The sequence below is a fragment of the Aulostomus chinensis genome, chromosome 18, assembly GCF_037954235.1.
Source record: "Aulostomus chinensis isolate RoL2024-O1b breed Wild chromosome 18, RoL_Achi_v1.0, whole genome shotgun sequence".
Taxonomy (NCBI): Eukaryota; Metazoa; Chordata; class Actinopteri; order Syngnathiformes; family Aulostomidae; genus Aulostomus; species Aulostomus chinensis.
Genome location: NC_141337.1, coordinates 16337155 through 16350984, shown reverse-complemented (window position 1 = coordinate 16350984; position 13830 = coordinate 16337155). Strand labels below are relative to the sequence as shown.

Sequence of the window (13830 nt, the reverse complement as noted above, 5' to 3'; positions counted from 1 at the left end):
AACCCCCAGGGCCTCTATAGACAGAAGAATCTTTTCTTTGTTTTTATTAATATTAACAATTCTTTACCGAGAGGTCTTTTCTGAAAAAATATATAAATAAATTAAATAAAATTGAATTTCAGCTTTGCTGCACGGTGGTGCAGTGGTCAGCACTGTCGCCTCACAGCAAGAAGGTTCCGGGTTCGAGTCCCGGCTCCAACACAGGATCTTTCTGTGTGAGTCTCCATGTTCTCTCTGTGTCTGCGTGGGTTCTCTCTGGTACTCCGGCTTCCTCCCACAGTCCAAAAACATGCAATTGGGGACGAGGCTGATTGATACTCTAAATTGACTGTAGGTGTGACTGTGAGTGTGAATGGTTGTTCGTCTCTCTATGTTGGCCCTGCGATGGACTGGCGACCTGTCCAGGGTGAACCCCGCCTCTCCCCCGTTGACACTGGGATAGGCTCCAGCCCCCCCGCGACCCTTAATGTGTCGGAATAAGCGGAAGACGATGGATGAATTTCAGCTTCAGCCTTTTTAAGTGTATTAAGATCTGAATGAAAAAATGACTTCCATCAAACCCACACCGTTTAACCTCCTTGACGAGCATCACAAAAACATGATTTCCCACCAATTAAACTGGTTTCCATGATCAAACAGGTTAAATGCTGTTAAAGATCCACCAGATGGCGCCATTTTCCCATTGCTTTCAATGAGAGCCTGGTTGGTACCAAGGGTCAGTGACTCAACACGCTGCTGCTGACCAGATGAAACTATGATTTCAAGTAAAATGATCTTAGTGATGTCAGAGTGTGTTGCCATGTGAACTGGCATACATTTATGAGTGTGTGTGTTTGTGTGTGTTTTCTGCCATGACCTGCAAGACCCCTACCTGCAGGATGAAATCATTCATTATAAAATGTTCAATACTCATCTTCTAGTTCCCTCACCACATTTCTACATCTGACCATCTTCCAGTGGTTTGATCCATTTTAACCTGTTTTCCCTGAGGACCAAACACCCCCAGTGGACATCAGTGAAATTGCGTTTTGAACATTGAAACTCCCTCCCTAGTGACTGGTGCCTGTGTGGTCCCTGTGTGTCCAAATACACCGACATTCCTGAGCTGTAGCCAGGACACCTGTTCATCACCTCTGTCTCTCTCTCTCCACACGTGGGTGAATCTCAAGCAGGTTTACCGCTGGCTTCAGTGTCTCTGTAAGAGTTCAACATCAGCTGTTGTCAGAGGTGTTCACCTGAACAATAACCTGGACTGAACTCCCAACACACAGGCACTGGAACAGAGAGGCCAGAGCAAGCTTCCTCTGCTGGGGACACTGAGGTCTTCTGGAGTGCAGCGGCGCTTCTTCAGACCTTCTACTTCCTCGTGCTGCCATCAGCCTTTTTCTATGCAGCAGCATTTCAGCTGCAGACAGGAGGAAAGTTAACATACTGATCAAGAGGGCCAGTTCTGTGCTGGGGCCCTCTGGGGCCAGGAGAGGTGGTGGGAGACCCCACACACACACACACACACACACACACACACACACACACACACACACACACACACACACAAACACACACACAATGTGCAATGAACTTTTTTCTCTGCCTGTAAACGGCTTAGGAATGCTCAGATTTTATTAGATTCTGGACTTGAATGTTCAATCTTGCGTCCAAAACTGGATAATAAATTAATTCTTATCTAAAAACCACCAGATAGAAAAGCCTTTTGGAATTTGATTTTTTTTTTAAGAAAAGAAGCATTAGATCATAAAACAAGAAACCTGACAATCAAATTTCTGTTCAAAATTGTCCAATTGTGGAGTGAGGATTTGCCGTATGGATTTCTTCGTGACCCGGTGACAGACTGTTTGATGGCTATGTCAGCGCTCCACAGAGGCCTGTTTCCAGTGAATAATCCCAATAATTACACTGGGCAGCACACGAGGGGAAATTCTTCAAAATAAGAAGAAATTAAGTCATCACGTGTGGGACAGCTCGAGTCGTTCTTGTCCCCTGACCTTTACCTGCAGCCTCCAGGCCACCCTGCCCCTGCTCGCTGTTCTCTGCCCTTCCAAGCTTATTGCAAAATTGCATTGGATTCCGTTTCTCTCTTCTCTTGAAACAAACGCTTACTTTAGCGCTTCGAAGCCTCATTTGAATCTGGTGGAGATGATGTTGCCCACCGAACAGAAGAAACTCTTGATGCCACTGCGCTTCTTAGACGGGGGCATGAGATGTTCCTCCAGAGAAGCAGCAATTAATTCATCAACTGCTAACTCCTCCAAGGACATGTAGGCCCATATGTTGTCAGCACGACCAAGCCTGCTGCACAGGGTTTTGAATATGGCCTTGTCAGCATTTCTGAAAGTTTCTGGGGTGACTTCAAACTCCAGTCCCTCAACTTTGGCCCATACACTGTGGAACAGATGTTCGGTAAGGACCTTGAACACTTTCAACTCAGTGCTGACCTTTGCCCTTTTAAAAGCCCGAGTGACAAGTTTCTGTATTAAGACCTTGACTGCTGCTTTCCTCACTCCTGCCGTCTTTGTCACATCCGTCTGTGGTTTTCCCGTCAAAGCAGGTTGGGGTGGAGTCTCTGGCTGGTCTTGTATCTGGAAATGCAAGAAATCTCTGTCTGTCCGTCTGTTTGTGACATCACATCTCATCACATCGATCAACGTCAAACTTGGCGTGTGCGTTGCTAAAGGCTCAAGCAAATGTAGAGCTGAGATGTCACACATGCCGTGATCCCAACAACAGGTATTATGGTTACATGGATGCATAAATACACATAAAAATCCTGCAACGATTCATTGGCAGTTTCTTTTTAGCAGGGTGTTCACACAGCAGCTGAGGAACAAGGCCCATTTTCATCATGGATTAAGGTCTTACTCACCTTACAGACCGGCGTGATTTTGTGTCTTCGACGCCAAATACACTGAAGCAGTGGCTTGACCTTCTTTACACATGTAGAAGGAGCTTCAACAGCACCAGCTATGAATGGATGTTGCAGGAGTTTGGGGAATGTCAACTGCCTCTTGGGGTCCTTAGTCAGGAGACCTCTCAGGAAACTCTGTTAGGGAGACATCACGTATTCACCGTGAATCGGACAGAATAGCTTTGCTTGTCTTGAGGTCCTTCATGGTGAATATCTGCTGGCTTAAGGCAACTTGTTTTTGGTAACGCACACGAGCGCATTATAGTGCAGAAATCTGCAGAGGACAAAGTATGAGAACCTAGCAGTCGTGTACCTTGCAGATGTTGCTCATGGTGCCTGGGATCTTGACTGGATCTCTCTCATCGCCATCATCAACACGGGATGCTTGGGGGGTTCTCTCAAAGTGCTCCAGCTCCGACATTAATTCCTGGTATTCAGGACATTTCCCAGTGATGAGCAGATTAAGGAGGAAGCCCAGGTTTGTTAAATCCTCGCGTGGGTCAAATGGCTGCCTCTTCTTTTTCTTAGGGGATTTGTGGAAAAATCCCCTCATCGGTGGGTCATTTTTTACCACCTCGGCACACCTAAGACAGAATCCCATTTAATTAATCCTGGTATATAACGATTCACACAGCAATGGACTCCTTCAAAACCTCCTTACCCAAAGTCATACAGTGTAACCAGCCCATTTTCTCCCAACATGATGTTTCGTGGGTACAGGTCTTGATGACTTATGTGTCTCAAATGTAAATAATATAATGCCGATGCAAGCTGGCAGGCGATGTCAGCAACCTTGGTGAAAGGAGAAGGAACAAAGTGATGATTGTGGAAAATCACATATTCTGGCATGACTGTGAGCTATGAATGAGTACCTGTTTTTCTGGGAGGGTGTTTGCCTCGTCGATAACCTTAAGGAGATCTCGGCCCTCGACAAACTCCATCACAATGACGGTCTGTCAAAACATGGAACAATTAAGGGACGTCATAAGATGATGTGATTCATCAAGAGCTTCGACAGAGACTTCACCTCATCTTACCTGTTGTTTGGTCTCAAAACTGTCAATAAATCTCACTATGTTGGGATGTTTAAGAGATTTGGTGATGCTGATTTCCCTCTTTTGACGTCTAAACTCGTAGGCACCGCAAAACTTAGGCATAAACTTCAGAGCCACAACCTGACGGAAATTCAAGAGGGGACACGTTGAAGCTAAGTAGACAAGTCTGGAAATCCAAGTTGTAACCAAAGTTACTTACTCTGCCAGTGGCTTTCTCTATTCCCTTGTGAACCTCACCAAAAAAGCCCATTCCTAACTGTTCACAAACTTCATAGCAATCCATGTTAACAACAGGTGGCATGAGGTACCAGCTGAGGAGAACTGGAATTCCTCTTTATGTTGCAACAAAATATGTAATTGTTCTTTCTGGGAAGAGATGCCTCTGCAAAATTTTAACTCTAAAAAGGGATGTTAATATTAATTATTTCACAAACCAAATCTTATAAAGCAACGAACAGCTGGCGTCCCATAGATGTGCAGGACCAGTATCAGACTGGTGGCAGTCATCATCACTGACATGACAGTCCTGAGAGGTGTCTGTCATCATCACTGACATGACAGTCCTGAGAGGTGTCTGTCATCATCACTGACATGACAGTCCTGAGAGGTGTCTGTCATCATCACTGACATGACAGTCCTGAGAGGTGGCAGTCATCATCACTGACATGACAGTCCTGAGAGGTGTCTGTCATCATCACTGACATGACAGTCCTGAGAGGTGGCAGTCATCATCACTGACATGACAGTCCTGAGAGGTGGCAGTCATCATCCGTGACATCACAATCCTTAAAGGTGTCTGTCATCATCACTGACATGACAGTCCTGAGAGGTGTCTGTCATCATCACTGACATGACAGTCCTGAGAGGTGGCAGTCATCATCACTGACATGACAGTCCTGAGAGGTGTCTGTCATCATCACTGACATGACAGTCCTGAGAGGTGGCAGTCATCATCACTGACATGACAGTCCTGAGAGGTGTCTGTCATCATCCGTGACATCACAATCCTTAAAGGTGTCTGTCAATCATCACACCCTCATGATGTGTTCAATTGCAATTCTAGAAAAAGGAATTGCAAGCTACACAAAATAATCCAGGCTAGCTGTGTATGTGACCATTGGTTCTAAAATTAAAGCAAATACTTCAAGTGACACCAAAGGTTTTTTTTTCCAGTAATTATCACTTTGCCATGCAGTAAATGATACAGTAATTCAACAACTTTAGTGAAGTACCAAGTTTCCATGAGTTTGTTGTATTTTAAAAATGTGATCAACCTGATTAATCAGAGTAAAACTGTGATTAATCAAATTAAATTTTATAATTGATTAGCAGCACTGTTGTTTTCATGAACAGCAGTTCTTTTTATTGTGAACGGGTTAGAAAAGTTAAAGTATAGAAGTATAGCTCGTTCTGTCTTGAAATGCAATGATTTTGGAATAAAATCCGGACATTTTTTTCTGGAAACATTGGAAACGTTTCTTTAGTAGCTTTGAAAACCGAGGTGAGAACCGACCCCTGATTCCAAAACACAGGTTTGAACCAAATCTGCATCTTTTAGCTAAAGGTGGAGGGAAGCGCGTCACCACTGAAGGCCACAAGGAAAACACAGAGGTGAAGGAGATTTTCAGGAGAAAATATTTTGACATTTGACTCCACAGTCTGTGGCTCTGAAATGAGATTTTTGGATTCAGTTTGTATTCAAGTTCCCTCAAGTGTACTAAATGTGCCTTGCTGCACACTGAGCAGTGTTCTATTGTCTCCAGCAGGAAACCCCGCATTCGGGGGTGCGCGAGTGTCTTTCATCTCTCAAACTACAGCGTCTATCAGGCTAAAATATTACGCGCACACTCATGGCTGAATGTCCCAAAACTCTGCTGTGTTGTTTTTATGATGTGCAGCATTCATCACTGTCTCCTCTTGGAAGTGGTCGTGCCGCGGCCGGCCTTGGTCCCCCTTTCAGGATTGATTCCGCCGAATCGCCTGAAAAACACAGGAGTCCAAGATCAGGGGCTGGACATAAATAAAGTCTGCTATCCAGAGCACGGCTGGGTGGTTTGGAACAACATCAAATGTCAGCCTGTGTTTGAGCAAATACACTGATAGACGTTGTTGTGACATTGTAGGGACGGCTGTTGCTGCATTCAAAACCTGGACAAACAGGATTTTTGATAAACAGTCACTCGTTTTTTGGATAATGACCAACCAGCCAGAGACAAATATGAAACTGGCCAGTGTGAGGACAAGATGATGATTGTTTATTCAGGTCACCCTTGTGGGCGGCACGGTGCTGCAGTGGTTCGCACTGTCGCCTCACAGCAAGAAGGTACAGGGAGAACATGGAGACTCCACTCAGAAAGACCTCCTGCCCAAGTTGGGACTCCAACCTGGAACCTTCTTACTGGGAGGCCACAGTGCAAACCACTGCACCACCGTGCTGCCCAGTGAACACGATCCTTTACATTTTATTTTGGATGAAAATAGTCCCATGTAATTTCACCAATGTACCATTCTTTATTCCTATAAATAAAACAAATCTGAATCAAATTTGAATAAAACATAAACAGAAGTAAATCTATAGAACATGTAACATGTTTTTAGTGGTGTGAAACAACAAGCAACAACAAATATTCTTTGGAATGTAACAATCAGTGCACAATCAGCCCTTATATGTGTTGTTGGCCACTGCTTGAAGTCATTTGTTTTCTCTTTCCCACTCATTCCTGTAGCCTACTTTAGTTTGCACACTGGCGAACTGGAGTCTGACCGGGTAGCGAGGCAAGGCAATTTTATTTGTATGGCCCGTTTTCACCAACAGTTTGTCTCAAAGGGCTTCACATGGCATCATAACAACATCCTCTGCCCTTAGACCCTCAGATCGACTGAGGAAAAACTCCATAGAAAACCTTTAACAGGGAAAAATCTGAGAAACCTCAGGGTGAGCAACAGAGGAGGGATCCCTCACCCAGGAGGACAGACGTGCAGTAGATGTTGTTACAGACAAGAAAACAGTTTACAATACAAAATGTGGGAAACATGGAAATGTTAATAACAGCTGAAGAAGGAAACATCTGGAAGGGGAGGCAGGGAGAGCAAGCCAGCTTGATGGGGCACTGGATGGCAGACTGGTTCATGGAAGGGGAGCGCAGGCCGGTGTAACAGTAGGGAATAAAAGGGGGGGGGGGGGCGATGCAGGCGGCGGCTGGAGCTCTGGTGGATCTGTGGAAACACAGAGAGACTGCGAGAAACCAAGGCCAAACTGCAAAGTGCAACAAGTAGTGGTAATGACAGTTCCAAAAATGTGCAGGGAGGAGAGGAGGAGGGAGTGGGAGAGAGGAGAGGAGAGGAGAGGAGAGGAGAGGAGAGGAGAGGAGGGAAGGGCTCCATGTAACCTGATGTGTCCCCCAGCAGTCTAAGCCTGTAGCAGCATAGCTATCAATGGTTCAGAGCTACCTGAACCAATCCTAACTGAAGGCTCTGTCATAGAGGAAGGTCTTAAGCCTGGACTTAAACGTAGTTAAAGTGTCTGCCTCTCTGACCCATGGAGAGATGCTGGTTCCACAGTAGAGGAGCCCGGTAACTAAAGGCGCTACCTCCCAGTCTGTTTTTATTGATACTGGGAATCACTAAAAGACCTGCATTCTGGGAGCGGAGTGCTCTGGTGGGACAGTAGGGACTAATGAGCTCTTTCAAATAGGATGGAGCTTTATCATTGAGAGCCTTATAAGTCAGCAGAAGGACTTTGAAGTCGATTCTAGATCCTACAGGAAGCCAGTGGAGAGAAGCTAAAGTGGGAGAGATGTGTTCTCTCTTCTTAACTCCCGTCAAAACCCTCGCTGCAGCGTTCTGGACCAGCTGGAGACTCTTTAGGGAGTATTTAGGACATCCTGACAGGAGAGAGTTGCAGTAGTCCAGCCGAGAAGTGATAAATGCATGCACCAGTTTCTCAGCATCACCCTGGGAAAGGATATTCCTAATCTTAGCGATACTTCACAGATGGAAGAAGGCGGTCCTGGTCACATGCTTTATGTGGGAGCTGAAGGAAAGGTCCTGGTCAAAAATGACCCCAAGGTTCCTTGCAGTTGTACTCGGGGTCAAGGTGATGACATCTAGAGTAGAGATCCGATTAGAGAGCGTGTCCCTGAGGTGTTTAGGTCCAAACACAATGACCTCAGTTTTATCTGAATTTAGCATTAAGAAGTTAGAAGACATCCAGGATTTAATGTTTTTTAGGCAGTCTTGCAGATGAGTAAGTTGGCTTGTGTCGTCTGGCTCCATCGACAAGTAGAGTTGTGTGTCGTCCTCCTAACAGTGGAAGTTGATTGAGTGCTTCTGGATTATGTCACCTAATGGGAGCATGTAAAGAGTGAAGAGAATCGGTCCTAAAACTGAACCCTGTGGTACACCATATGTAACTAGTGCTGACATATTTTCAGAAATAAGGGACAAAGTTCTTCTCTTATCGGTTCAAAAAGGGACATGTCTTTTACTTCCCAAATTAGGGAGGATTCCAGTTTTGAAGGGACAGTTGTCAACCCTAATCACCACCTTTCTTTCACGGTAGTCATCTTTCATCTGGGAGATTCCCCAAATCAAAATCAGTTTGTTTGCTCATTTTTTTTCTCTTGTGTAAATTACTTTAGTTTGTTGCTTTGAGTCATTAATTAATTTGAACTTAGTATTTCATCCTGGTCCACTAAAATGTCTCCACTGTATTTGTCTCTTCTACATTTAACCCCTTAAGAATGAACTCCTGCAGGTTGTCTTGAGCATGACAGGTGCCTTTCCTAAACCTCACCTGTCTAAACATTGTGTGTATGTATATGTATGTGTGTATGTGTAAACTGTATACACACACACACACACACACACACACACACACACACACACACACACACACACAAGCTATGCTTCTTCCCACTCCTTTTTGAATGTCATTTCTTTTCTGTTTTTCTGTCTCACTGTTATTTTGCTTCCTCAGTTTCATGACTATGTTGTGTTTTGTCAATAATTTCTTCCGTAGCAACCAGGAAGCCTTGTACTGTTCGCCTATTTGGAATAAATAAATCCACTGAGGATCCTTCACTAACAGAGAGTGAAGTGCTTCTTGTTTGTTCAGTAGTCTGAGGCTAAAGGGGCTTTGTACAGCTGCACTGTTGTAGTGACAATGTCCCAGTGGTCCTCAAGTGCTGCACACGGCCACTCACTGCTCCGTAGAGGATGGTTTGAGCACAGAAGACATTTCACCGCACCAGGTTCATGTGACAGTGAGGGATTTCATCTTCTTCTGATATTCCAGCTGAACTGTTGGACAAACAGCTGTATTCTGTCCATCTAGTCTCACTGGTTCAGACACACCTGCAGCTGATGGGTCATGTTCATATGATCTCCAACAAATGGAACAACTCATCTCTTCCTATCTTTGTTTGGACTTTTCTCTCATAAGCTGGTTTAGTCAATAAGATTCCTGCAATTTCGTTGTCACGACCGTGTGCAGGCTTGGCTTGATGAGTCATGTCAGACATGGCAGGAGAAAAACTTCTCATGTGCCTTGGATAACACACTTCTCTCACTGTAATTATAGAATGCATTAGATATTCATGCTTCTCCTCATTGTCTTAGTTAGGAGGGTGACCAGTCCCCAACCACATCAGAGAGACGGTGATGACACCAGCACCAGAGACATTCACCTTGAAGTGCTCAAAGTGGCTGCACTCAACAGACGACAGGTCTGAAAGAAGATGATTGCTGCAGCACTTTTCAATAGAGAGTGGCAGAAAACTCCCACTCCTCTTTGGAAGCAACTGGGAAAACACACTTGTGGTCAAGAAAGAACAACACAGTGGAATTCAATCAGTTCAAAGAGACCTAACAATTTCCCATGAGCTTTGAAAGGTGTTTTGCAGAACATTGGGTCACACTGGAGAAGTCTTTCATTGCTTCCTGCTAGCAGTCATTTATGTAAAAAAGACTTTCCCAGAAAAGTGCAAATTATTGAGTGGTGGAAAAACGTCTCTGAAGAACTTTGAGTCCAAGTGAACGGATGTGACAGAATTCCCTCAAAGCCTCACGGATACATGATGGACAGGAGAACGGGACACATGGACGGGTGGAAGGACGCCCTGAAAAAAACCACACCTACGACCCCGACTGTCTCCAGCGGGGAGGCCTGATCAGATCAGAGCTGGACTCTGACCTGAGTGTTTCCAGGTGACAGTGTGGATCCTCCAGTCCAGCAGACAGCAGCTTCACTCCTGAATCCTGCAGCAGGTTCCAACTCAGGTCCAGTAGTTTCAGGCTAGAGGACTGAGAGCTGAGAACTGAAGACAGAACTGAACAACTTTTCTCTGAGAGGTGACAGTGCTCCAGCCTGAAGAGGAGATGGAACATTTAAAAACATGTCGTTCAATACTCAACGACTCCATGATGAAATCTGGTCTAATTTTATGCTTTTATATGTGAATTGGATTGTTTTATTACTGGGTTTCACCAGCAATGTCAGTAAATGACTTGTTTTAATTGCTTTTTATTCAGCTTTAAAGCGATACTTCACCCACTAAACTGTATTTTGCTTCACCAATATTGAGCTCACAAAGACACCTTTTTCCCTCCTGCTCCACTTCTTTGTTACTCCAGAATGCAGAAAAAGCCAGCAACATCAAAGTTACTTGAAGCTGATGGACGCGACAGCCAAAAACAGCAAAACTGTCCAAAACCATCTGCATGCTAACAACCTTTCAGTGCGTCATGTGGTGTAATCTCCATCATGTTTATCCAGACACAAATTTTGAAGTACTTGAAAGATGATATACAGAAGAGAGTTGTACATTCACATGCCACTAAAATGGCGGCAAAGTTGGAGATATTGTTCTTCTCTTTCTGTTGACTTTTCCATCTGCTGGATTCTACAAACTGAAATACCACAGAGTTAATCTGACTCCAGAAGATGATCAGCCGTGTGCTCATCTTTCTGAGGGGTGGATGACATTCAAGACTTTTACTGTTCATGGGGGTGAGGGCAGAAAGGTTGAGGAGCTGTTTCCAGAGTCACAAGGGGAGAGCTGTTTTATCCTGGAGGTGATGAGGTGGGTAAGTAAGGCAAGGCAATTTTATTTGTAGAGCCCGTTTTCACAAACAGTTTGTCTCAAAGGGCTTCACATGGCATCATAACAACATCCTCTGCCCTTAGACCCTCACATCGACTGAGGAAAAACTCCATAGAAAACCTTTAACAGGGAAAAATCTGAGAAACCTCAGGGTGAGCAACAGAGGAGGGATCCCTCACCCAGGACGGACAGACGTGCAGTAGATGTTGTTACAGACAAGAAAATAGTTTACAATACAAAATGTGGGAAACACGGAAATGTTAATAACAGCTGAAGAAGGAAGCTTCTGGTAGGGGAGGCAGGGAGAGCAAGCCAGCTTGATGGGGGACTGGATGACAGACTGGTTCATGGGAGGGGAGCGCAGGCCGGTGTAACAGTAGGGAATAAGGGGGGGGGGGGGGACGATGCAGGCGGCGGTTGGGGCTCTGGTGGATCTGTGGAAACACAGAGAGACTGCGAGACACCAAGGCCAAACTACAAAGTGCAACAAGTAATGGTAATGACAGTTCCAAAAATGTGCAGGGAGGAGAGGAGGAGAGAGGGGGAGAGGAGAGGAGAGGAGGGAAGGGCTCCATGTAACCTGATGTGTCCCCCAGCAGTCTAAGCCTGTAGCAGCATAGCTATCAATGGTTCAGAGCTACCTGAACCAGTCCTAACTGAAGGCTCTGTCATAGAGGAAGGTCTTAAGCCTGGACTTAAACGTAGTTAAAGTGTCTGCCTCTCTGACCCATGGAGAGAGCTGGTTCCACAGTAGAGGAGCCCGGTAACTAAAGGCTCTACCTCCCAGTCTGTTGTCGGAGGTGAGCCGGTTGCCGTCGCTTCCTGGTTCAGACCAACAGGCTCGGCTCACTGCTGTACACTAAGAAGATGTTGTGTCATTCAGCAGTTTTGCTGGAACAGCTCCGACACTGACACCCATAATGCTCTGTAATGTAATCTGCATACACATGAAGACACACACACACACACACACACACTACACTGCTGTGAAGAAAGAAGAAAGGACATGTCCCATAATTACAAATAGAGACACTGTCCAGCAGCAGTAGGGTCAAAGGTCAAAGCAGAGGATTTCCTCTTAATCACCTGGTATTTCTTCCATTCCCGCTATCTTTTAAGAAACATTAAAGCTTGATACATTTCTGAAGATTACCCTGTTGGTGTATGAGCAGCAGCTTCCTCTGCTGGATTGAGGCAGTTAATACATTTTCCTGTCTTCCACTGCCTTGTAGCATGCATGATCTTTTCAGGAGGAAGTTACATCTTTCTTCTGATCCATCCTGGGTGAAGTCAGCCTCCTCCACCTGGATGGAATTCAGATTTTTGCTCCACGCTGAAGCAAGACACGTGCTTGCTGGATGAGGGCTGAGGAGGATCACTTCTGTTGCATGTTTTTCATGTTTCACAACCTCATACAATCACCAAACCTAGCAGGGTTTGTCGAGGCTCAGGGAACAAACAAGATAACATGAGATTGGAGGTTTTATTCAAGATTAAACACATCTTCTCCTGTTTTGATAGCCACTCTGAGACGTTCCCCCTTCAGTGAGAATATCACAAACATCACCAGCACACACGGAGGCATCAACGATGTAAACCATCGTTGAAACACTACTCTACACTTCTGAGCTGATGAAACTGTTAGTGGGAAATATGAAACTCAGACCAATGCCAGCTAACGTGTTGGTCATGTGGGGTCCTTTTAGTAGCCTACTATTCAGGGTCTGTTCTTGAAAAGAGGCTGCACAATGGAAGACCACTCTCATCTTTTTCTTTTTGGGGTGATACACACCGTGGTGGGAAATGTAGGACACCCTGGCGTCGTGGTCAGCTCCAACTCCAACTCCAGGCTGAAAATGAGTCCCACTCTGGCCCTGGTGCAGGATGCCTGGGTGTTAAAGTACACGTTCCATGCTCTCTGTCCTTTTTCTTGCAGAACTTCACAAGATGGCTTGAACTCAGGCATGAAAAGCAGACACCTTTGGACTTCAAAAACTCCACCTGCTCCTTGTGAGGCTGATTTGGTGCAAAGCTCCCATGTTTCTCTTTCTTTGCTGGAGGCCTTTTCTTGTCGCTCTTTCCAGCAGTGGTTGGTGGCTGTCAAGATATCGTGGAGGAGAGGATCTGTTGTTATTTTGGTTTGATGTTCTCTGTAGTTCACCCAGTGGGTAAATTCTCGCTCTTCACTCGTTTCTCTCTTTATGGTGTATGCTTCAGCACGCCAACGCTCGTTCAGGTTGTAACTTGGATACCACTTTCTGTAGGTTGGTGGGGTTATCCATCTCCTCCAGGGCCTCAATGTCCTCCATTGTGTTGCACCTGACTAGGAACATGGTGTAGGCGTTGAGTGCCTTTACGTCTTCAGACTTTAACTGCGGCCACTGTGGTGCCGTGTCAAATTAGGTGCTGGCAATCCGTAGTTGGTCTCCGTAGTGCTTCTTAAGCAGCTGCTTAGCTTCCTTGTAGCCTCTGCTAGGTTGTGGTCCATCATTTCTTTACACATTTAAATTCCTCTACTGTCTGAACAAAGTCATCTTCCATACCATCTTGGTCGCATTGCTCAAGATGAACTTCTTTCATCAATACTTGCATCACATTCTTTCTGTTAGCCTACGTGACCTGTCCTGCACCTTCAATGTACGATTTTCCACATCTGTATGCTCCTTTTCCACATCCATCTTATCACTTCCAGTGTGGACGTTAGCTTTCATTTATTTTCAGCTGGAAGCTCCTATCTTTACCACATTCA

At 45.2% G+C, this 13830-nt stretch overlaps 1 protein-coding gene across 1 annotated transcript; it reads right to left on the bottom strand.

Annotated features, from left to right (window-relative positions):
• Nucleotides 1-1715: 1715 nt before the first annotated feature.
• LOC147245410 (serine/threonine-protein kinase 36-like) lies at nt 1716-4404 on the bottom strand. Its single transcript, XM_086184789.1, has 7 exons — nt 4178-4404; nt 3961-4098; nt 3796-3876; nt 3585-3715; nt 3237-3507; nt 2882-3058; nt 1716-2597 (listed from the first exon to the last, which is right to left on the bottom strand). The coding sequence occupies exons 1-7, from the start codon at nt 4277-4279 to the stop codon at nt 2136-2138; spliced, it is 1362 nt and encodes a 453-aa protein (XP_086040915.1). The 5' UTR covers nt 4280-4404; the 3' UTR covers nt 1716-2135.
• Between the last annotated feature and the right edge of the window lie 9426 nt (nt 4405-13830).